The sequence below is a fragment of the Ramularia collo-cygni genome (genome assembly GCF_900074925.1).
Source record: "Ramularia collo-cygni strain URUG2 genome assembly, contig: RCC_scaffold01, whole genome shotgun sequence".
In the NCBI taxonomy this organism is placed as follows: Eukaryota; Fungi; Ascomycota; class Dothideomycetes; order Mycosphaerellales; family Mycosphaerellaceae; genus Ramularia; species Ramularia collo-cygni.
Genome location: NW_019716255.1, coordinates 2,457,361 through 2,479,718, shown reverse-complemented (window position 1 = coordinate 2,479,718; position 22,358 = coordinate 2,457,361). Strand labels below are relative to the sequence as shown.

Here is a 22,358-nt window from a genome sequence, read left to right as displayed (position 1 = left end):
ACTCGGTTTAGATGTTCATCAATCCGGAGTTAGCTTCCGAGTAAGATATCGCATGTATAGAGCTCTTTGTTCGCTCGATGGACCGTTGCAGTGTGCCACAGCCCATGCCTCCCATGTCTCTACCGAAACTTCACCGGGATTTGACTGTCTTAAACCAATTGGCATGGATCAGGCTGGTACCGTCGAGCACGTTCATCCTGCATGGGYTGGTGATCGTAAGCTCCGCGGTATGTGGTCGATAAATAGATTGTGGGCTTAGCTTGAGAAGATGAGATTACGCAGCGCATTGGCAATCGCAACAGGCAAAATGGCAGTCGCGTGGTAGTTGCCTTGCCACCTCATCCTACAATTTCGACCCTCGGCTTTCAAGAGAAGTGCCGTCGCAGCGAGAAGGCGCAGTACTTTGCCGCGGAGTGGCGGAAGGACGAGGATGTCGAAGTGTAATCAGGTACTCCGCAAGCGAGACGAGCGATGATGTGATGCAGGCCAGATACGATGTCCATCTCTCATGCGGTGCATGGATGTTGCGCAGTCGAGCCCAGCCAAGATTGCAAACCATCCGCTGTGCAGATTCTGCGAAGCCACTGGACATTGCGTTATCAAACATGGCGGAAACCTCCAAAGCAAGGAAATGTTGCGTGATGGTTCGTCCCGTGGCGATACTGGACTTTCGATGCGATCAGCTTCCAGCTTCCAGCTTCCAAGCGGAGTATGAATGGTGGCATCTTCGAGTTAGTGGGAAAGGCAAACATTCGCTCCGCCACAACCAGCGGCGAACTGCAAGACATCAGCGACGAGTTGAGCGGCTTGCAAAGGAATACACGGGTAAAGCCCTCGTATCACTGTACATTATGCGATCCTTCTCGGTTTAAATAACCATCGCTAGCAACTCATGTCCCTCCTCAACGATCACAAAGCCTCAAATCAACCGACATTCCATCACAGTCTCCGCCTCTTCAGCTGTTCTGTGCTCCGTCTTCCTCAACATCGCATTCTCAAAAGTCTTTGTTGGCAAATCGCATCGACATCGACAGTATCCGTGGCTCTTTATAACTCTCGTAAAGAGGTATCGATTACTTCAGGGTCAGTGGGGTATATTTCTCTCATCGCTCCTCTCGATTATTAACAAGATATCAAACTCAGCCGGTCACGGTCTCTCCCTCACACATGGCTCACATGACGCTGCACTTGGGACTTCCGCTGGACTTGTCGCCCTTGACGTTCTTGACCTGTAATGCCACACGTGCAGCCTCCGTAAACGCCTCGTTGACACCGCGGTTCTTCATTGCGGAGCATTCTACGTCTTGTCAGTACCGTCCATCGCTCCGTTCAGTAACAACATGACTCACCAAGATACCGTAGGGCCTTGATCTTCTCCGCGACTGCCAGTCCTTGCTTGTAATCGATCATTGGTTTCTTAGGCTCAGCAGGACCATCCTCGTCGTCATCCTTGCCCTGCTCCCGCAAGTCACACTTCAATGCGACGAGTACAAGTCGTACATCCGGGCAATTCTCCGCAATCTCGCCAACCCATTTACTTTCCACGTTCTCGAGGGAGTCCGGCGAGTCGACGCTAAAGCACAGCATGATCGCATGCGTGTCATCGTAGGAGAGAGAGCGCAGGCGATCGAATTCTTCTTGTCCAGCCGTGTCCCATAGTGAAAGCTCGACGTGAACGTTGTCGATGAAGATGTCGTGGACGTAGTTTTCGAAAACGGTGGGCTCACTGTATCATTCGATCAACATTGACCCTTTATCTGATCGGAGTACTGTGGGTAGCTCACTATACGGTGGGGAAATAGCCACGCGTAAAGACGTTTAGCAGTGAAGTCTTTCCACACGCTCCGTCACCTCTACATGGTCGTCCAACGTCAGTTATCCGATCTGAAACGAATCGAGCCCCGCGGCACATCCCGCCGGTGGGCCATATGGAGAGTCGGATGTTCCACGTACAGTAGCACGAGCTTGCGCTGAACCGTCTTGCTTCCTCCACAGAGCGCCGGCATCTTTCGGAATCGCGGAATTCGATGTGCTGTAGGCGCGGTGCTCGTCTCCGACACCAACTTCGACGGCGCGACAGTGAAACCTCCGCGCGGCCGACTGGATGAGGGATGTCGAGTAGTGAGTCGGATGAGATACCGCCGGGTCGCAGGCTATTTTGTCTTTCGCGGCGGGGCGGGGCGTCGCGAGTATAGTGTGGTGTGGAGGAGGAGTGCGAACGAAGAGACGGGAGTAGTGTTGTCAGTTTAGATTGCGTTAGGTTGCCAGCGAGACAAAAACGTCGAGACCCGCCTCAGATCCCGCCTCAGATCTCAATCTTGCGGACTAGACCCGTGAGACTACCGTACGCTTCACCGGGAGTTGCACGCACACTGGGTGAGGTTGAGGTTGGATCACAAACGACGAGGAGGTGGACGGTTGAGCAGTGACAGAACCCATCAAAGGCTGTGCACCCTGAGAACAACTGAATCGTGACCATCAGAGCATGCTCGCCACTTCTTCTCATCTAGTTAGGCATCTTTATGCAGGGTAGCGCCGGGACATGCTCGAATCCTGGAAGATGGCGCTCGTGCCAATGCGAGTCTAATCGCATCGCTTGGCCAATCAGATTGTGCACATCACAGATGGTAAGGCTCTCACACAATACTACATGCCGGGAGCCATTGTGATGCTTTGGATTTGCTCGAAGAGGCCATTTATCGGTAATCAATACTAGGTAGTCGTGACGTCGAATAAGCAAAAGGACATGCCTGGTCGTATGGTTGTATAGCAACCAAGTTTCTCACCATCTTCGAGATGCCCTGAGATGTCCCTAATCGATTTGACTCGCAGAGCGGTACCCATTGGCTATTGGTCGAAATATTGCTCTTTGCTAGAGTATCATAACTTGACGCAGGTGTCGGAGTTTACATGATCCTGTGTCGGGGAGTGCGCTCGCAGCTGTGGTGCCATGCTGCACAATATCAATATCGATCGAACTCCCGGCTGCTTCGCTTCTTAATCTATGCAGCTTCGAATTCAACGGAATTGCCCAAGAAAGCTCATCAATCGTCATTTATTACTTCCGACCCGCCCTTCAGTCTCCGACCGATATCGACACCTTCAGCCTCGCGCCGCACATCACCGATGAATTTTGCCTGACCGGACCGCTTTCGATCATCTTCCTCTCGTTGCTTCGCCTCTCGCGCTTCAAGCTCTGCTAAACGTGTCTTGCGGTCAGACTCCAGACTGTCTGCATTGGACTGCATCGCAGCAAGTTTCCTGGCTCGCTCAGCTTCCTCATCCGCATCAGCCTTGGCTTGATCTCTGCCTTCTGGAGGGGGGCGGTAAGTTTTATCGGTTCTTCTGTGAGAATAAGGTGGCGGGGATATCCTTCCGTCATTCCAGCGATGACGAGAGCCATCATTTGAGGCGCGATGAGGTGAGCGAGAGTGCGAATTTGAAGATCCAGAGCGTTTGGGGCTGGGATATGATCGTCTGCGATCTCTACGTTCGTCTCCGTCACGTCGTCTGATTGGCGAGCGAGATCTAGACGCACTGTAGTCTCGCCGCCTGCGCGATTTGGAGCGTCCACCAGCTCTGTCTCTGCCCGTATCATCACGTCGTCGAGGTGGCGATCTAGAATGAGTTCGAGATCGAGAACGGCTGCGCGACGGAGACTTGTCTCGATGCTTGTGTGAGCTGTGTCGATGCGATCGTCTGTCTCCATCCCGCTCGTTGCTGTACCTTCTGCGCCGGTGGCCGTCATGATCTCGACGACTGCGGTGTCCGTCTCCATCCCGGTGTCGATGGCGGTGGCTGTGGCTCCTGTGTCGCTTCTCCTTCGTTGTTTCCACATCCTCAGAAACCTCTTTCCCGGCAGCTACCATCAGCTGTTTCCTCCGTACTGGATCATTCATCATGGCCTCGTATGCTGCCTGCTCCTGCTTCTTAATTGCCAGCATGGGATCGCTCGCAACCTTGGACGCCGTATCCCGCGAGGAATTGGCATTCTGGTTGAGCGCCATAAACCCCTCTTCTCCCGCATCCTTCTTCAACACCTCAGCCTCACTGCGCTTTACCAAGCCGTCTAGCCTACGCTTTCCCAGCAGGTAGCCCTCCATCTCCTCCGTCACACCACCTGCTCCGAGTCCGCCGGACCCCGGACCATTGTACATCCAGTCCACACGATCCACTCGCTTTCTGCCACCGGCGGCCTCCTGTAGGCGTTCAAGTTCCTGGATTTGGCGCTCTTCCGCTCGCTCCTTGAGCACCTGATCTGTTTTTTTGCGCTCCTCCAAGGCCTTTAATTCCTCGTTGTACACCCGTCGCTGGTTGGTCATCAGCGCCGGATGCCATGATTTCTTCAAATTAAGATCTCCACCCATGACTGCGGTTGGAGGCAAAGTGAGGTTGGAAAGGTGTTGTGGTCGTGTTGAAGAGAGAACTAGGGCCGGAGCAAAAGAGATGYCAAACCGAAGTAACTAAGGTAAGCTTATTTATTGTACCCCACACTTGGGCAGGCGCCACCACAGCTTGGAAGCTCGCGTTCACCATTCAAACAACCACTTCATCCTTCAACACTATTCTCCCTTCACGTTCCAGCGCATTGCCTGCCGGGCCGTTACTGCCTTCACGACAAAAAGCAGTTTCCTCTTTGATCGCAAGAACGGTAGCGTCGCCAACATGTCCGACGACGATGACTTTATGCAAGCATCAGACGAAGAGAAGTACATTCGACGCCTCATTCACATGTTAAGCCACCGCCAGAAGGCTTACATATCCTCAGCTACGACTTCGAATACGAGGACGATGACGATGCAGAGCAAGGCGGAGACGTCGATGTTGAGAACAAGTACTACAATGCAAAGCAGATGAAGGCGGACAACCCCGAGGAGGCCGTCGAGGAGTTTCTGGGTGTGCCGGCATTGGAGGAAGAAAAAGGCGATTGGGGTTTCAAGGGTTTGAAGCAGGCCATCAAGTTGGAATTCAAACTCGGACGATATGAAAAGGTTGGTCGGCCATAAAGATTCTAGGAAATGGGATGCAGGGCGTACTGACCATGTTCGCAGGCCGTCGAACACTACTCCGAACTCCTCACCTATGTCAAGTCTGCGGTCACGCGCAACTACTCTGAAAAGTCGATCAACAACATGCTGGACTTCATCGAGAAGAACGCAGAAGACGATACCGCAAATCAATGCATGGAGCAGTTCTATTCCAAAACACTCGATTCCTTCCAGGCCACCAACAATGAGCGATTATGGCTGTCTACCAACACCAAGCTGGCTCGACTTTGGCTGGCACAAAAGGACTATGTGAGGTTGACGGGCAAAGTGCGTGAGCTGCACAAGGCGTGCCAGCGTGAGGACGGCAGTGATGACCCAAGCAAAGGCACGTACTCGATGGAGGCGTATGCCCTTGAGATTCAGATGTATGCGGAAACGCGAAACAACAAGCGTCTCAAGGTAAGAACCACCCCGTCGGGTTCTTACATGGATGGGATGAAGCTCATTGCAATCTAGGGACTGTACCAGCGGGCGCTCAAAGTGCGATCAGCCGTGCCTCATCCAAAGATCATGGGCATCATTCGCGAGTGTGGAGGCAAGATGCATATGAGTGAAGGTGAGACCACGAGGAAGACAGGGTATCCCGGCAGGCGTTCATGTGAGCTGATGAGTGTGCCAGAGAATTGGAAGAGTGCCCAGAGTGACTTCTTTGAATCCTTCCGGAACTATGACGAGGCGGGCTCGCTTCAGCGCATCCAAGTGCTCAAGTACCTTGTCCTCACGACCATGTTGATGGGATCAGACATCAATCCTTTTGATTCCCAAGAGACGAAGCCTTACAAGAATGACCCACGCATCGCCGCCATGACGGAACTGGTCGATGCATACCAGCGAGACGACATCCATCAATATGAGACTGTCCTACAGAAGAACAAGGACCTGCTTGCGGACCCCTTCATCGCCGAGAACATTGATGAGGTGACGCGCAACATGCGTACCAAGGCCGTGGTCAAGCTTGTTGCACCGTACACACGCTTCCGGCTCGACTTCATTGCGAAGCGGCTGAACATTTCCATCCCCGAGGTCCAAGACATTGTTGGATTCCTGATCATGGACAACAAGCTACGCGGCAAGATCAACCAAGACGCCGGGACCGTTGAGATTGAGAACGGAGCCGATCTGGATAGGATGCACGCCGTGGCGGAGTGGACTGTGGCGATTCGTTCGCTAGCATCCTTTGTGCTCAACGAGAGTGATGGTTTCAAGTCTGACGAGGGCGCTTCAGGCGGCCCGGCTGACATTCTCCCCAGATCGGACTACCTCGACGCGCCGATGCCGTCGCGCGGCTCGTTAGGAGGTAGGCGGAAGCCGGGCAACCGAGGCGCGGGGRAGTGAGCCGCAGGATTGGAAGATCAAGTCTCTACATCACCGACAAGCATTACCTTTGTCGTTGCCGCGATCGCGGTCGATGGGAAGGACGGCAACATCTCAAAAGTGGTCTGTGCTGGCTGCATATGAACGACGTCGCGACTCGAGAGCACGGCTCGCTAGGGACCAAGCATTTCTGCCCCCCAGAGCCCTTGCGTGCGCGCGCAAAGATGTTTCCGTGATCCATAGTCGGACATCTTCGGCTTGGCTCCACCCCCATGTCCCGTCGCACACGGGCTCGTCCAGCGAGCGCACTGGCCACAGTCGCACCGTCCAGCTCCCCTGTTCAATGTTGATCGCATGTGTAGCGTAGATAGCGTGGGGAATGGTGAACAGGATCACGACCATTTTATAGGATCGCTTCGTTACCAGTGGCGATTGGAATAAACGCCCCGTCGGCACCCCGGCTCCCCATCCCTGCCCTTGCGCGCAATCTTGCCTGCGCTTTGTGGATACTGGCATCCACAAGGGACCGCCCAGTCGGTGGTGTCTTCATTATGCATCCGTCGATGTGACTGATCGATTTATTGCTGCATCTACTCTTTACAGTTTAGTTCTCGTCACTTTCGATGATGCACGCGACAAAGACCCGCTTCGCCATCTATCCCCGGCGGCGCAACAGTGTGTCGGGTCACAATCAGGCATTGGCGAGYCCGCGCGTTCGTCTCTCTTCACAACGAGGCGCTTCTTGCGCAACGCAGTGGCACTCAATGAATTTCCTCGGCAACCACTCGCACATATCGCACACCTGACGAGTTGCTGGCAGTGCCCCTGGTGCATCCCTCGGCGTAGCGTCGTGTTGCGTGAGGCTGACCTGGATCGTCCCTATTGCAGGAGACGAGCTTTCGACACTTACGCTTTGCAGGTAGCCCATCGGGAGCACGACTGGCGCTGCTCTGCTCTCGACAAAGCGGTCTCCAGTACGCAGGGGCGTGATGGGCCCTGCACCCGAATACCAGCTCCCCGAAGCTTGACGTGGGTACTCACAGGTTGCTAGTCTGGGTGACGGGTCCCGATCAATGCCAATGCTACAGCCACCATACATTATTGGACAGTGTTCAGCTAGCTAAAGGTGAGGCGTGCGTGCTAGTGCACAACGACCGTCAGCAAAGCATCGCTGGGTCGTTGGTACGTCTGTTGCGATTACGCTTTTGGGACGGTAGTCAAGATGGGAAGATTGAAGACGACGTGCTGTTACTCTCTGCACAGAGCGTGACCAGACCGTGCCGAACAGCTGTCCGGTGCCAACAGTGGCAGCCTCCGCGGCCGGGAAGGGCAGACGCTTCTGGTACCTGGCATGATCCATTGCACCTGTGTCCCGTGGCGGTTCGTGAAGGAGTGAGATGTGGGTGGGTGGGTGGATCTGGGATCTGGCAGACGACGCGAGACGCGATCTGCTGGAAGCGCCCGGCGAGAGGGTATCTCTCAGTGGGCTTGCACACATCACCGTGCGTTACTCGTCTGGCCCCACACCCTGGTCGCTTTGATGGTTACTCTACAGCAAGGAAGAAGTGCAGCACCCTTTGTTTCGTGTCCAGCGCAGCGCAGTCCGGTCCTCCGAGCAAGGCGAGCCAGCGTGTCGGGCACCTACTTGGGGCGCACGTCTTCCGCCCGTGATGGTGCTCTCGTCACTCCTTGTTCCAGTCGCTGCTCCGTTGCTTGTTACTCATCTACTGCACACTCGCCTGCCTTGTCTGTGGCCGCGCTGCTGTTCTGCTCTGCTGCTTTGCCCTGTTCTGCCGCAGCCCATCAATCAATTCGATCTCCTCGCCGCCGGACCAGTGCATGCATGTGTGCGTCCCGTCGACGGCCAGAGTTCTTCCTGATTGCAATCTCCAGTCGCAGTCTCCGTTGCAGTCCCACCACAACCGACCAAGTCTCGTCCATTCCGACATTCCTCGCCATACCATACCACACCATAGCATACTGGCACTCAACACAGCCTCGCACTCTCTCCTAGATCAGCAGCGCTTGACAACACATCAACAAGCGGACCGTCTTAGCAATCGCGACGGTACGTTGACAGGTCGCATTCGATTTGCAGAGAGACAGGCCCCGCCCCGCTTCACTGCTTTAGCTCGCCAAAGCTTGCCGGCACGCGAGAATCACGATGAATCGGCAACCCGTCGCTACTGCGTCGAATTATTATCATTCTCACGCGACCGACTTCCAACCGCACCCGCAACACTACCATGATCCCGCTGGATCGCTGGGCTATCGTTCCTTGCAATTGCCATTGCAGAACCTCCACGACGCCGGAAGTGCTGATCAGCAGACACAACTCTCGCTAGCGGCCTATCAGCAACACCAACAGCAACAGCAACGCCAGCAGCAGCAGGTTCAGCAGGTCCAGCTGCAGCAATCCAACTTCGCCTTTCGCCATCAGCAGGGCCAAGTCTGCCCTCAACACCAGTCCGACGCCGGTCAACATCGCGCACCCGCCGTCAGCCGTCAGCATTCCGGAGCCATGGCTTACGAGGAAGAATTGGCCGCGATGCAGAAAGCAAGCGCTGAATTCGAACCCGAGGTGACGGTACGTTGAACCGAACCCAACCCGCACACGCACACGCAAAACGTCGTCCCTCAGCCGATGTGAGGTGCCTCACCATCAGTTTACGTCACTTAGAGTTGCGGTGCGGGTCGATGGCGGAGGAAAAAGTATCCGAGCGCTGACGTTGATCTCCCACAGGGACCGCTTGTTGGACAACGCCAGCCGAGCACGGCTATAACGACCGAATACGCATCTGCAGACCCGGTTTACCAGGCGAAGACTGCTGTGAGTAGGTCGAGAATGAACAAGAGGACCCGGTGCTGACCATTCTAGGCCCTCCCGCAAAAGTACTCACACTACCGGACAGTACGGGGCGATGGAAAATGTGGTTGGAGAGGTACGATCTGCTTTCTACCAGTGAAATGACTGCAAACGCTGACACTATCTTCACAGCCGTGGCCTTTGGCTACTTCGAGGCTCTCATCCACCTGGGTGATGTCAACAAGCTCGGAATGGAGCAGGCACGCCTCCGCTCACTCAACAACGTCATGAGTCAGGCAGGTTATAGTGCGATGTTGGTCGAAGACTTTGCGGATGAAACGCTCGAACTTCTCCGCGACATTACCTCTGCAATCAGCCAGGGACGTGATGCTTCTACCATTCTGCTGGAGAAGTTCAACGACGACATGGTTCAGAACTACATCATCACCCACCTTCGCGTAAGTGGAAATCATATCAAAAGACTGACCCCCTCGGTGATACTGACATCCTCCAGACCTTGACTGCCTCCTGGATGAAGACTCGTGAGGCCGACTACGCTCCATGGCTGATTGGTACTACCATCGATCAATATTGCGAGTCGCAAATCACTCCTGTTGGTGCCGAAATAGACCATGTCGGGCTATCTGCTCTCAAGGACGCCCTGCTGTCACCCGCTGGAATGGCTCTGGAGGTGCTCTATCTCGATCGTAGCGAAGGCAGCGAAGTCACGATGCACCGTTTCGATCCGAATGGTTACGCCATCGGCAGTGTGAGGCTGCTTTACCGACCGTGAGTACTTCGTCCGGGTACGCCAAGTAAATACTGACACGGTGCAGCGGTCACTACGACATACTCTACAAATTGGAGGATCTGCCGGTACCCGTCCAACAGATTGCTGTCCCCACGTACTTGCAGTTTGCCAGCCAGCCCAACGAGCCAGTGTACGACCTTGGCGTCTCGGACTTCATGACCATGATGCCAGGCATGTCTTACGCCAACTCGGCTCACTGGGGCATGTCGTCCAGCTATGGGGGAACGCAGGATTTCTTTCACACACCTCCGCAAGCGTGTGCGCAGCCCATTCCGACGCCGTCGGTACCAACTCCGCAAACTCACGTTCACTCCCAGCCTGCGTACGCCGCTGCTACATCCCCTACTCATTTGGTACCACCTCCAACGCAGATGACCCATGAAATGCCAATCCGCAACATATCTCACATCTCGCATGTCTCCCAGACCTCGCTGGCGCATTCGGACTTTCAACATCAGCTCAGTGGCGGGCCATTCAGACCCTCTGCTTGGCAGCTGGAACCCGATTTCATGCACGCCGCCACGCATCTGCCGTTGAAAACTGCCATCTTCAAGAAGTAAGTCTTCCCTCAACGAGTGGACATTCYCCTGCTGACCCCTTGCGAAGCTCTCACTTCAACCCGGCTCACTTCCTCAACCCGGATTTCCAGCCCGAGCAGTGGGACCCCGATGGAGAGTACCTGACGGCAAGCAACAGCAGCAAGAGTTTGYGACACAGGAACAGCGGATGACCCTCCGTGACCTTCCACAAGAAAAAGATCCAAATGACCGACTTCTCGAAAATAGATGTCGTTAACCGTCTCTCGTGGAAGTCTACCAGGATCTAGCCCTATCACAGGCGTCGCACCATGTGTGCGGCACTGTGCATTGGGTATTCCCTCATCACATCTTTTCGATATCCTCAACCAATCATCAGGCAGCAGGAGCACTCCGGTCCGCCCGACGCTCTTTTTTCTCCACCTCTTTCTGCTTTGCAAGCTTAACTGGGTGGCACTGTTGAGCAATCGACAGTCCCACTCCGATAACGACGACTTTAACGACCAAGACTTATTCACCTCAGGGTACCCTAGCGACAACATTACTATCAAAGCAGTATACCATTTCCTTTCCGTATTGAGTACTCTTGAAATCTAATGGTCGGTGTGCGGTGTGCGGTGTGGAAAGTTATGGAGGGATAGTGTAGCATTTGTAGGCGCGAGGACGGGGCCTTTGGGATGGCCACGGAAATGGGACGGAGAGGGCAGGGGGAGTATCGGAGTGGAGGGGAGAGAAAAGGGATCTCGAAAGTCTATCGGAACATCTTACTTGAAATTATCTCCTCTTGAGTGATGGAGAAAAGGAACTTGATGGTATAGCTAGAGTTGCATCGGATATCTAAGACACTCCTTTGCTTCCAGTTAAGTCTTGTCATCGAGTGCACTGTTTTCGAGTATGGATTGCGCACGATAGAAGTCATGTACCTGTCCGAGGCTCTTGATGCATTCATGACTCTCAAGACGGTCAAGCAGTGGGCTGGCTCAAAGCAAATGCCGGCACCTGTGAGGGTGGCGAGATGTAAATCTCATGAGTGACGAATTCACATGCATTTCGGTAGATGTTGATGGTGTGAGGAGTGTTCCAAGCGAAGTCGATGCTGTCTCAGAGTACAGCACATCAGGTGGAAGGGGAAGAGTGAGGTCTTGGCATTGATGCATTAGAACTAGCGCCACTTCGCAAGTCGGCACACACCAGCGCACGAAATTCCGAGCGACTTCGACCAAGCACGAGTTTGCCCACATCTGTGAGTGTTCCCGCCGCTGCCACATCACACCACGGAAACGGCAATTAACACACCGCAGAAACCAACCCTCCCGTCAATACCGTCACAATGGGTGTATGTATCCCTCGAACTCTGCCACGCGCGAGTCGCAACTGACAATGGAACGCAGCACGCCGCAGGTCTCCGCGCTGGCACTCGCTATGGTCAGTCATTCATCCCCGAGAGAAAAGAGCCAGAGAATTGCAGGAAAGGGCATGAGGATTTGGAGTGGGATGGCAGATGGACATTTGAAAATTGGAGAGGGACACGGCAATGTATGAGGACAAGCGAACTGACAGTGGATTGCAGCCTTCTCTCGCGACTTCAAGAAGAAGGGTATGATCGCTCTGTCGACCTACCTCAAGCAGTACAAGGTCGGCGACATCGTCGATGTGGTTGCCAACGGAGCCGTCCAGAAGGGCATGGTATGTGAATGGGATCATCTCCAGCGCAGCATGGACACCCGACTAACACCTCTCCTCAATAAAGCCCTACAAGGTCTACCACGGTAAGACCGGAGTTGTCTACAACGTCACCAAGTCCGCCGTCGGTGTCATCCTCTACAGACAAGTCGGAAACCGCTACATGGAGAAGCGCATCAACGTCCGCGTCGAGCACGTCCGTCACTCCCGCTCCCGGGACGAGTTCTTGGCCCGTGTTAAGAGCAACGCCGCCAAGAAGCGCCAGGCAAAGGAGACTGGCGAGCACCTCCACCTCAAGAGACAGCCCGCTCAGCCCAGAGAGGCGCGGACCGTCAGCGCCAAGGACAACAAGCCAGAGAATGTTGTCGCGATAGCATACGAGACCACGATCTAAGGGACCATACCAGCGTTGTTTTGTTACTTCGTGGATGTTCATGGTGACCTGGCGCAAAATGTGTGGGTGGTGGATATCGGGCTGTGAAAACGGGGCATTGGAATGATGAGCGGCGCCTTGCAGAGCGCAACACACGAGGAATGCTGCGACTACTGCACGCTTTCTGATCGCCGCCATCATCTTCTCCGTAGCATGCGAATCGATCAAGCAAGCTTGAGGAACCAAAAAGACTTCCAAAAACATTGCAGTCTACTTCTTTTGTTTCGTAACGCTGAATCTTTCGTAGTTTGCGCTGGGCTCGACACGCCATCAAACGTGCCGCTGAACGTAGTATGAGCGAGCTTGACTCGAGTTGGAAGAGAACTACTCAAGGCTTCCCAGTTTGGTATGGACAAACTGCTCCAAGCAGCTTTCTTCACGACTCTCGCGCCAAGCACTTGCATCTCTCCACCTTCAAGCTTGAACCTCGACTAAACCTTTATCATCGACAACAATCGAACGTGATAATTTCCAACTTAACATGTCTCCTTCCTCATCCACCCTCCCAAACCCAGGCAAATCACTACCATCCCGCCAAAACTCAATCAAGAAACACGCAGCAGAAGACTCGCTCTCAGCTCCCGCAAACAAGCCCGTTCCTACTCCACGCACTCATTCTCCAGTAACTGAATCTCATAACCCAGCTTACACAGTTTTCATTCGCCTCCCTTTCAACAGAAATGGTTTCGAAGACCCCCCACCGGTGCACTGGGATGCTTCAAAGGATCGACAATTATGGAGACTCATCTCCAAATCCAATTCTGGTAACTTGGACTGGGAGGCGCTGAGCGTACAGCTGGAGGTGGAGTTGAGCTTTCTGCTCATGCAGGCTGCCTGGCTATACGAACGGCATACGGAGAGGATGAGGAAGTTGGTGGTGAAGATTGGCGGTGAAGGCAGTGGGAGTGGAAGCGGGGTCGGAGGAGCAGGTATTTATCCTCAAGTCTATCGCATCTGGTGAAGACAATCTCTGACTCGTAGCTACGCAGATTCGAAGCTGCCGGCACAGGACATCGGATCTGGAACTGCGGAGACGATAAGGGGCGGTACTGCTGTTACACCCACGGCTGGCCTTTCGAGGACGGCTTCTGCGGCAACCGTGACGATGAGTAAAGACGGGACGACGAACGTGCAACACAGACCCTTTCGTGCTGGAAGTACTTCCGGAGGACGTCGACCMGCTACCATAGCGCGTGGTCCGCGAGACGAGTACTACGAAGATGCGATTGAGCACGAAGGTGTTGAAGACGCATCCGATTCCGAGGATGGCCTTCCTACTTTCGGGAGAAGCCAAGCTGCCCGGCGCGTAAAGAAGACTGCTATCAAACGCTCCGTACATCTCAGCTCGGACGGCGACGACGATGAGTACTCCTCGGGTGGAGGCTATCTCCCATTCGCCACAGCATCCGCTATCAAAGCCGATCCCAAGAGAAGTGCGGATCAGGCTGTGACAATGACCAGGCGGAACCCTCTTGCTCAACCTCAACAGAAGGAAACCCCACGAAAGGAATCCTCCACGTCTTCGGCGGAGCGTCAGGACCTCTCGAGCTCCGGGATTGGAACTGCAGCTGCTATTAGTCCTAGACATCGTGCGCAGCTAGTAGGACTGTCCCCTCGAGGCAGCGAGGGCAGTCCGAGCATGGGTAGTAGCTTTAGTGATCTGGATGATGCGAGCGTTACGCAGTCTGCGTTGGAGGATGCTCTGTTGAGTAACATGAGGCAGCAGGGCGGCGGTGGGAGTTCCATGGCGAGTCGGATTGGGAGCATCAGGGATGTGCTTGGGAGGAGGGGTCTGTAGAGTCTTTGTCGCCATCCCTTCAGCCAATGCATATGCGCACTGCATGCCGTCTGTTGATGATCTAGATCCATCATCATCTCATGTCATGTTCAATATTCGGCTCCAAGGTGCAGCTCCTGACCTCTCAATGCAACCACATGTGTCGTCGTGGACCGACCTCGGCGGAACTAGCTGCCGTGACGATCGATGGACTTCGCGCCTTTCGTTCCCTCCTACGCATCGTCGCTCCACCATTCACCCACCTGTTATGCCTGCACGACCCTYCCCCTTCGCCCTGCGCGTTGGCACCGACATAGTCAACGTAAACCGTATTAGCAAAATCATTGCTCAACATCGAGTTGACAGGGCAGCACCGCAATTGCAACCCTTCCTCAACAAAGTCTTCACCTTTCGGGAGCAACGGGACTTCCGCGCCCGGTTTCCAAACTTCCACGTAACCGATACCGAGCGCCTACCACAAGTAGCAGCGCATCTAGCCGGTCGATATGCAGCAAAAGAAGCTGCGATCAAAGCTGTAAAGCCCCGCAAACTCGTCTACCTGGACGTTGAAGTACYGCGGTCCGGGGCTACAGGCGAACTGTTTGGCTTGATCCGGGACAAGACTTTCGAACACAAAATCGGCGTCAAACGCTTGGAGCTCGACAAGGGCACGTCGAGTACGGCTATAGGAGAGGAACCTTCAGCTGCGGAGGCTGCAACGGAGAGTCCGTTTGCCTACCGCGGGAGCATTGGAGAGGATGAATCCGATCCTCCAGGGCAGGTTGTTGCGATGAGTCTTAGTCATGAGAGGAACTATGCTACGGCGGTTTGTATAGCGCCGCTGGAGGCTATACCTGGTGATGTGGGCGGCGAGGCGGCGGCGAGGATGTATGACGCTCCTCGGGGTGATGCCGATTCCTCGAAAAAGTCAAGTGAGAACTTCTTCAAGGACTCCGAGACCTTTCACTGGTAGTCGGTAGGAGTCTCTACTGGATGACTCGCTATGCGCACATGGCCCGGTGTTGTAGGTGCTCGCGTTCAGGGGCAAGCCATGGATGGCACATCACGTCCTTCAACCAAAAAAGCGAGCTTCGACATTCTCTACTGCATGGACATCAACTCCGCTTTGCCATGGCATGCTTCACTCCGCGTTTTGCTGCTGTGCCAAAAATGTTGGCCAATACCATCATGGCTCTGCGCAACCACTCTGTCAATGCGCGTCGCTTCGCCATTGATCTGGACCACGCTCGCGATCCAGCCAGTCATTCTGAGGACGAACGCTGTAGCTAGAGCCTCGTTCCACTGAAACGAAGTCAAGTTACATGTCGACCCAAATCCGGTATTACGTAGATGGCTTCCTCGGTGCTGAAATTTGCCTCATTGCCATTACACGGTCTGCCATTGATCTCACGGTCAGTTACAAAGGTCTAGCTAAAGTCTTCATCCTCAACTCATTCATGCTGCGTCGTACATTTTGCACGTCAGTATGTGTGTGACGTCAAGCTCCACACGATCCACTTACCTGCTACCCATGTAACAGACTTAGTCCATATAGCTTTCATGTCATCGTGATCGTCTTGACACGGGCAACGCTGAACTTGATCAATCACACCCGATACCATCGCAATGTCCGTCAAAGCAATTCACTTCAAAGAGCCAGGTCCGCCCTCCAAGCTCGAGCTAACTTCCATTCCCAAGCCGAAGCCACAATCCAATGATCTCCTCATCAAGATCAAAGCTTGTGCAGTCAACCCAATTGATACCAAGGTCAGACAAGGCGCCTTTCCAGCTTCCGACATCACCGGATATGACGGAGCAGGAATCGTGGAAGACGTCGGCTCTGCCGTCAAGGGGTTCAAACCCGGCGACGAGGTCTATTACTCCGGCATCCTAGGTCAACCTGGAACCACCGCTCAATACAACCTGGTAGATTACCGCGTCGCCGCTCTCAAGCCGAAGAGGCTAGACTTTGTGGCCGCAGCCACGGCTCCGCTGGTGACGATTACAGCCTGGGAACTCCTCGAGGAGCATTTCAACCTCCAACAAAACGATGCTCTTGGGAAGCAAAAAGACAAGAGCATCCTAATCATCAACGGTGCGGGCGGCGTGGGTTCCATCGCCACACAGCTCGCAAGAAACGTGTTCAAGCTTGGGAAAGTCATTGTTACTGCCAGCCGGCCGGAGACGATCAAGCACGCTCAAAAGCTTGGTGCGACGCATGTCATCAACCACCACAAGGACCTGAAAGAACAGCTGAAATCTGAAGTCGGCATTGAAGGTGTGGATTACGTCTTCATCTGCTATGATACAAATGCATACATGCCTATCGCGGTCGACCTTGCCAATCCAAAGGCCAAGATCGGAAGTATTGTTGAGATTTCTGAGCCGCTAAAGGGGTTTGAGAAGCCAGATGCCTTTATGAAGGCGTTGTCGTTTCATTGGGAGTTGATGTTGAGTAAAGGTGTGCATGGGTATGAGCTGGAAAGCCAGGGCGAGATTTTGAAGAGAGCGGCGAAGTTGTTTGACAGTGGGGAGTTGGTCAGTATCGAGACGGAGAGGTGTACGTTGAGTGTCGAGAATCTGAGAAAGGCGCACGAGAAACTCGAAAATGGGAAGATGGTCGGCAAGGCTGGACTTGAGGTTGGTGAGGACATTCAATAGATAAATCATATGTTGGATCTGCTTTTCCTCGCGATATTTGTCCTTACAACTGGGTTTCTCACGCCACTTGTTTGTGACCAGAACGGTAGGATATACGGCGTTGTTGTGATGTCGACCTTGGGGGAAGAAGCCGCCTTCAATAATACGTAGCACCACCAAACCGTCGGAATCCTAGCAAAGATCGGGGTAGAGGTTGACGGAGGTCGACGGAGTGAATCAATGCTACCCCAACCCTAACCCTGTGTTAATCTCAAATTGCCCAAGCGAAACCGCCAGCCGCCTTCCCCGTCCTCCCGTCCTCTGCGTCCCACCTCAGCCGACATTTCCACCTCAGACAATGCTCCGCGGAGTAGCCAGAAAAATCTAGGCCGAGCTCGCCAACTCAGAAGATTCGACTGGTGAAAGACAATGCTCGGAAAAGATCCACAGGATGAGCCGTTCTCAATTACAACGATGCGAACTCCTTTTCTACCGACGGAGAGCGCCTGCATTGTTCTCATACTACCCATGCACTCATGAAATCATTTCTCGTCAAAGCAGCTGACCGATACAGTATCAAAGCCTCACAAGTGTACTGCAGTGTGCTCATCGATATACTTATCAACACCCCACAGCAAAACGCACGAGATGCTCGCGATAGCTCCCCATGCAATGGAGATCAGATAAAGCAGAGGGAAAGCCCTGCTGTACAATTCCTTGCCACCTGCAACCAGAGTCGCAACGGCTTCTGAAGATGTGATTTCTGGAAACAAGCCTCGGTCGACGTAGAATTGCAGACTACAAGCGTGTTAGCCTACTGGAAACCGTACTGGAGAGATTGTTGCTTACGGTCCGGCAGTCAGCTGGTTCACCAACACGCGGATGCGTTCGGCGTTTTGAAACCCTGCTTCAAGCGCCGGGATCGCAATGATGTCCAGATTGTCAGGGTTGCTGGCCAGAGCAGTGACCTCTGACCGAAAAATGTTGTAAAACATACTCTTGCCAATTACCTTCWACAAGTTAGCGAGCTATCCTCCGAAAATCCTGCGTGACTGCATGTCTTGATCTCATCATACTCACCTGGCCAATCATTCGAACCACCACCGAGAGCGCCACGCTGGTGCCGATCAGATCATCTGGACAGATGACTGCAGACATTAGCACCGACAGAAGAGAAAGCATAAGGTTATGCTCACCTGAGAAGACAACCTGAGATGGCAACAGCACTCCGCCAACTCCGATCAACCCGATGACCATTGGCGCCCACACCGTGTTGATGTTGTCTTTGTCAAACAACGCCATGCAGCCGATACCTGTTGTCTGTGATACGCAGAACAGCAGCAGGACCCACTGTACATGCCTTCGAAAGACAGAGATCATGATGGCACTCATGATAGAGCCGCCGACAATGCAGAGTCCGAGAGGCAGCAGGAAAACCCCAGCTTGTTGAAAACTTGCCTCATATACCGTGTAAACTTGGATGGTCCAGAACACGGTTCTGCACCTCTGGTCAGTCAAAGCTTCGGGATAGATGCACGGGATATTTCTCACAGAGGAACGTAATTCACTCCGGAAACCAGGCAGAGCACGGAAACAGCGAAGAAGTGTCGCTTCGACTGGATCAGGCGCATCGGGAACATCGGATACTTGACCACGTATCGCTCGTAAAGGACGAAGACAACCATGATGAGCACACCAAGGATCAAAAAGCTGATGACACGCGCGGAGCCCCATGCGTAGTCACCCCCTCCCCAGTTAATACCGATGAGAAACATCACGACTCCTAGAATGCTCAGGACGCAGCCTCCATAGTCGATTCGCTTCAAAATCTCCATCTTGGTCATTCCAGCCGCAAGGGGACGAGGTGGAGGGCGGTAGAATATGAAGAGGACGATGAATGCCAGTACTGAGACGATCGCGAGGAGCAGGTAGATATAGCGCCAGCTATGCTCGGCAATCAACTGGCCATAGAGGGAACCTGGAGCGAAAGGAATAATGGCCACTAAGAAGAAAAAGGGCAAGATGGTCAGTGATATCTCACAAGAAAAGCGAAGCACAAAAAATGGAAGCGCTCCCTGCGAAACTGGCTTCTCATCGCTTAGAAGCCTCCATTTTGGTCTACCACCTCATGAAAGGAGGCTTGGAAGTCGCTTCAGGACATATCTTGCTCGAGGCTTTACTCACTTGCTAGATATCCAATAGTGGCTCCTGAAGAACGTTTAGCAGGCCGAACTTTGTGCTGAAAGCAGACACTACAAACCTCGCTTATGCATAGGAACAAGCTCCGAAGCTGCTGCTATGACGGACATGATCTGGATACCAATCGCAGCTCCGGCTATCACACCTCCGGCCAAGTAGCAAGCGAAGTTGGGCGCCGCCGCCTGGAGGATGAACGCGACGACCACCAGGACCAGACTAAGCAGGATGATTCCCCTTCGGCCCATCACATCCGACAGGTTCCCCACGAATGGCGCAATGGCTCCAGTAGCAATGTAGGGAGCCACAAGGATCCAAATGACTTGATCGAGCGCGTCTAGATCGGCTGCAATGATGGTGAAACAAGTAACCAGGAACAGAGGCGTGACTTCTGCTACGATAAAGGCCAGAGCTAAGCCCACCATGGTCATGAAAAACGAAAAGTTGATCTATGTGAGAATGTTAGCTACGTTTCTCTCGCCTGATTACAGATAGTCCACGCCAGCAGACCTTGTTCTCTCCCTGATCGGCGCCATCATAGGAACTCTTGCTGCCGTCATTGAGGGAGACGTGCTCCAGGTGAGAGGCATCATGTTCTTTCTTCTCTTGCAATGTGTAAGAAGACATGGCCGCAGAGAGAGCTAGCCAGCGTGAATGGAAATCGTCCGGTCCGAGAGGGGGAGAGCAATCCCCTGCCATCTTGTAGGTGCAAAAAGCGACCAAACAACGCCAAGACCATCAGGGATTCTTTCCGCATATGAATGCAGCCAAGCAAAATATACATCGCGCGGCCAAGACGGCCCCGCAAACGCCACCATGCGACTCGTCCATCTACACCCTTCATCAGCAGGTTCGATCTTTGGGCTTGGGTGAGGGGTCGAGTATTGGCCAATTCCAGTCAGTCCGCGGAATGTACGGGAAAAACGTGTGGCAAACATTCTTCTCTGCTTTCCTTACAAGTTGTAGATGGTCGAAAGTGACTATTCACATGAACATACCCGTCTAACTTCAACTCTGGCGGGATAGGAAGGCAAGAGTGTTGAACTATCACCAACTGATTCCATGGAACTGAGTGCATAGATACCCCGAATGTGCCACATGGCTAAACGACCGGCCAAATCTCGTGGGACAGCGGCAGCAGATCATGGACGTGCTGGGCGCGCTTGGAGTGGCATGAAGCATTGGCTCGTATCATTCGTACGGCCTAGTTGCTCTTGGATCATATGTGTCTTGCATGTCTTTCTCATGTCCATTCGCAGCACTTGCCTCGGTGTACTGTCGTACTCTGCCTCGCGTGTGTGGTCTGCTTCAACGCACCAAGCAGAGGCGATTGCTCGACGCGTTGCAGCCAAATCTCTCCTTTGCCTCCCCCGGCTTGGTCCGCAAGCGCAGGTATCACAGCTCCAGTCGATAGACTGCCTGCAAGCCAGAAACACAAAGTCATACTCTTCGCACGTTCCAATACCTTAGCATGTCCCGTCTATTCGTCACTCCTGCAAGCTCCTGTTCGTGTCTGATCATTCCATCATCTCATGTCTCATTTTACCGTTTGCCGTTTTATCTCTGATTCACCCACCGTGTGTGCGTACCATTCTCGACGCGCAGGAGGGCCTCTCCCGTGGCACGGCTGAGCATGCCTTTCAACTTCTTGGACTGCGTTTGCCACTCAATCTGCTCTTCAACCGTCTGTTCTGGCTCGCCTTCTTCACCGTAGTATTTGACGAAATCAAAGAAATCCGTCTCGGGAAGCGGATCAGAGTCCACGGCTTCAAACGGATCAACTCCCAGTCCGTACTCCATCTCGGGCCCTGCTAGCCAAACTCGCTGGATACGAGCAAGCTCGCCGTCTTCAGGATACGTATTCGGGAACGTGGTCCCGAGATAAGTCACGTGCGGAAAGTATTCTGATTGTGGTAGAGACAGGGTCGAGAGCCAGTTGCCGTCCCATTCAACAATACGGTGAAACTTTGCGGCTTCAGAGTTTTCAACATGTGCAGAATGGTTCAGTTGAGTTCGCTTTTGTTGGTAAATGTCAATTGGCAGATCGTGGCGACGGAAGCCTTGAGGTAGCTGTGCATCGTGGATGGCAGGCGTAGAGCGGTGCATCTTGGGTACAGTCTGAGAGGTGAGCATCTGGGAGGGATGCAATGGTGTGGAGAGCCGCGAGGTGGCCGGTATGGAGCGCTCCGGTGTTGTTGGGGCTCGTGGTGTGGTCTCGGGGGATCGCGTTGAGCTGTTGAACGACGTTAGCAAAATTGCAGCATATCGAGGCCTTGCCATACTATACCTTCCAGCTATCTCAACTCCTGAATCCTCTCGACTTCGCATGGCCGCGAACGTAGCCATCTGTTCAAAGAAGCTGATATCCATTGGGACTGGCCAAACAATTGTTGTTGATGTATGCGATGGCAACCGACGTCATGCGTTGTTAAGGAGAGCAGAATGAAGCCAAACGCCGAAAGTCGAGAAAATCCGAGAGTGACCACAGCAGTCTTGCAGCAACACTTTCTGGAGATTGGAATGCGCAGTGGCAGCTGCCACGAGAACATTCATTCTCCGTCGTCGTCTTCCCGGCGTGAAAAGGAACCACCGAGATGCGACCAATCTTTGCACTTGTTGAGTGGCTGTATTCGGAGCAGAGGCTCGACGAGCATGGAGGGATTTGTGTGAAAGCTGCATATTCTGGTGAAGTCGCAATTCACAGCGTTTGAGGTGAGGTTTTTCGGATACAGACCAGGACCGCCGAGAGTGAATGATTGCGCACAAAGATCCCGGGTATCCCGTCGGTGTCTTGCCACGAAGCAGGCCAGGTGACATCGGGACTACTTCTTGATGGTTCCATTGCATTCACATGTTGGCTTTTAAAGTAATCTCTATTCGGGGCGGGGAGAACATGTCCGCATTCTCAATAGGAGGGCTGATCTGACGACAGGTGTCGCCAGGATATCAAGCGCATGCATCTTATGCTCACCTTGTGAGTCGTGTCATGTGCGTAGTACATTGAGTCTACGAATCCGTCATACTTCACATCACCTGATTGAGTGCGAGGCATCGGAAGTGAATGTGGAGGCCCCAGGAGTGACATGTGCACATTGCAGAAGCAGACTGGCGACA

General features: G+C 53.6%; 10 protein-coding genes; 6 read left to right on the top strand and 4 right to left on the bottom strand.

Annotated features, from left to right (window-relative positions):
• Positions 1–1,172: 1,172 nt before the first annotated feature.
• Positions 1,173–2,006, bottom strand: RCC_00872 (probable rho3 protein; the record flags this gene model as incomplete). XM_023766075.1 has 4 exons in its annotated part: positions 1,173–1,297; positions 1,350–1,726; positions 1,785–1,853; positions 1,954–2,006. The coding sequence occupies 4 exons, from the start codon at positions 2,004–2,006 to the stop codon at positions 1,173–1,175; spliced, it is 624 nt and encodes a 207-aa protein (XP_023621843.1).
• Positions 2,007–3,199: 1,193 nt separating this feature from the next.
• Positions 3,200–4,367, bottom strand: RCC_00871 (uncharacterized protein; the record flags this gene model as incomplete). XM_023766074.1 has 2 exons in its annotated part: positions 3,200–3,772; positions 3,888–4,367. The coding sequence occupies 2 exons, from the start codon at positions 4,365–4,367 to the stop codon at positions 3,200–3,202; spliced, it is 1,053 nt and encodes a 350-aa protein (XP_023621842.1).
• A 298-nt stretch (positions 4,368–4,665) lies between these two features.
• RCC_12268 (probable COP9 signalosome subunit 2 (CsnB)) lies at positions 4,666–6,383 on the top strand (the record flags this gene model as incomplete). XM_023766073.1 has 5 exons in its annotated part: positions 4,666–4,709; positions 4,769–4,991; positions 5,052–5,447; positions 5,505–5,604; positions 5,668–6,383. 5 exons carry the CDS (start codon positions 4,666–4,668, stop codon positions 6,381–6,383), a joined length of 1,479 nt encoding a protein of 492 aa, XP_023621841.1.
• Positions 6,384–8,526: 2,143 nt separating this feature from the next.
• Positions 8,527–10,709, top strand: RCC_12032 (uncharacterized protein; the record flags this gene model as incomplete). XM_023766072.1 has 7 exons in its annotated part: positions 8,527–8,949; positions 9,106–9,192; positions 9,241–9,304; positions 9,361–9,626; positions 9,683–9,957; positions 10,005–10,535; positions 10,586–10,709. 7 exons carry the CDS (start codon positions 8,527–8,529, stop codon positions 10,707–10,709), a joined length of 1,770 nt encoding a protein of 589 aa, XP_023621840.1.
• Positions 10,710–11,845: 1,136 nt separating this feature from the next.
• Positions 11,846–12,592, top strand: RCC_12033 (probable ribosomal protein L21.e.A, cytosolic; the record flags this gene model as incomplete). XM_023766071.1 has 4 exons in its annotated part: positions 11,846–11,851; positions 11,907–11,940; positions 12,086–12,201; positions 12,266–12,592. 4 exons carry the CDS (start codon positions 11,846–11,848, stop codon positions 12,590–12,592), a joined length of 483 nt encoding a protein of 160 aa, XP_023621839.1.
• Positions 12,593–13,112: 520 nt separating this feature from the next.
• Positions 13,113–14,429, top strand: RCC_00869 (uncharacterized protein; the record flags this gene model as incomplete). XM_023766070.1 has 2 exons in its annotated part: positions 13,113–13,560; positions 13,621–14,429. 2 exons carry the CDS (start codon positions 13,113–13,115, stop codon positions 14,427–14,429), a joined length of 1,257 nt encoding a protein of 418 aa, XP_023621838.1.
• A 247-nt stretch (positions 14,430–14,676) lies between these two features.
• RCC_12267 (uncharacterized protein) lies at positions 14,677–15,381 on the top strand (the record flags this gene model as incomplete). The annotated part of the gene is made up of 1 exon (XM_023766069.1): positions 14,677–15,381. The coding sequence occupies one exon, from the start codon at positions 14,677–14,679 to the stop codon at positions 15,379–15,381; it is 705 nt and encodes a 234-aa protein (XP_023621837.1).
• Positions 15,382–16,034: 653 nt separating this feature from the next.
• RCC_00868 (related to NADPH:quinone reductase and related Zn-dependent oxidoreductases) lies at positions 16,035–17,069 on the top strand (the record flags this gene model as incomplete). Its single annotated transcript, XM_023766068.1, has 1 exon — positions 16,035–17,069. One exon carries the CDS (start codon positions 16,035–16,037, stop codon positions 17,067–17,069), a length of 1,035 nt encoding a protein of 344 aa, XP_023621836.1.
• Positions 17,070–17,632: 563 nt separating this feature from the next.
• RCC_00867 (related to MFS drug efflux pump) lies at positions 17,633–19,871 on the bottom strand (the record flags this gene model as incomplete). XM_023766067.1 has 8 exons in its annotated part: positions 17,633–17,846; positions 17,898–18,058; positions 18,129–18,196; positions 18,245–18,546; positions 18,600–19,050; positions 19,233–19,256; positions 19,309–19,693; positions 19,755–19,871. The coding sequence occupies 8 exons, from the start codon at positions 19,869–19,871 to the stop codon at positions 17,633–17,635; spliced, it is 1,722 nt and encodes a 573-aa protein (XP_023621835.1).
• A 930-nt stretch (positions 19,872–20,801) lies between these two features.
• Positions 20,802–21,614, bottom strand: RCC_00866 (uncharacterized protein; the record flags this gene model as incomplete). XM_023766066.1 has 2 exons in its annotated part: positions 20,802–21,477; positions 21,532–21,614. The coding sequence occupies 2 exons, from the start codon at positions 21,612–21,614 to the stop codon at positions 20,802–20,804; spliced, it is 759 nt and encodes a 252-aa protein (XP_023621834.1).
• Between the last annotated feature and the right edge of the window lie 744 nt (positions 21,615–22,358).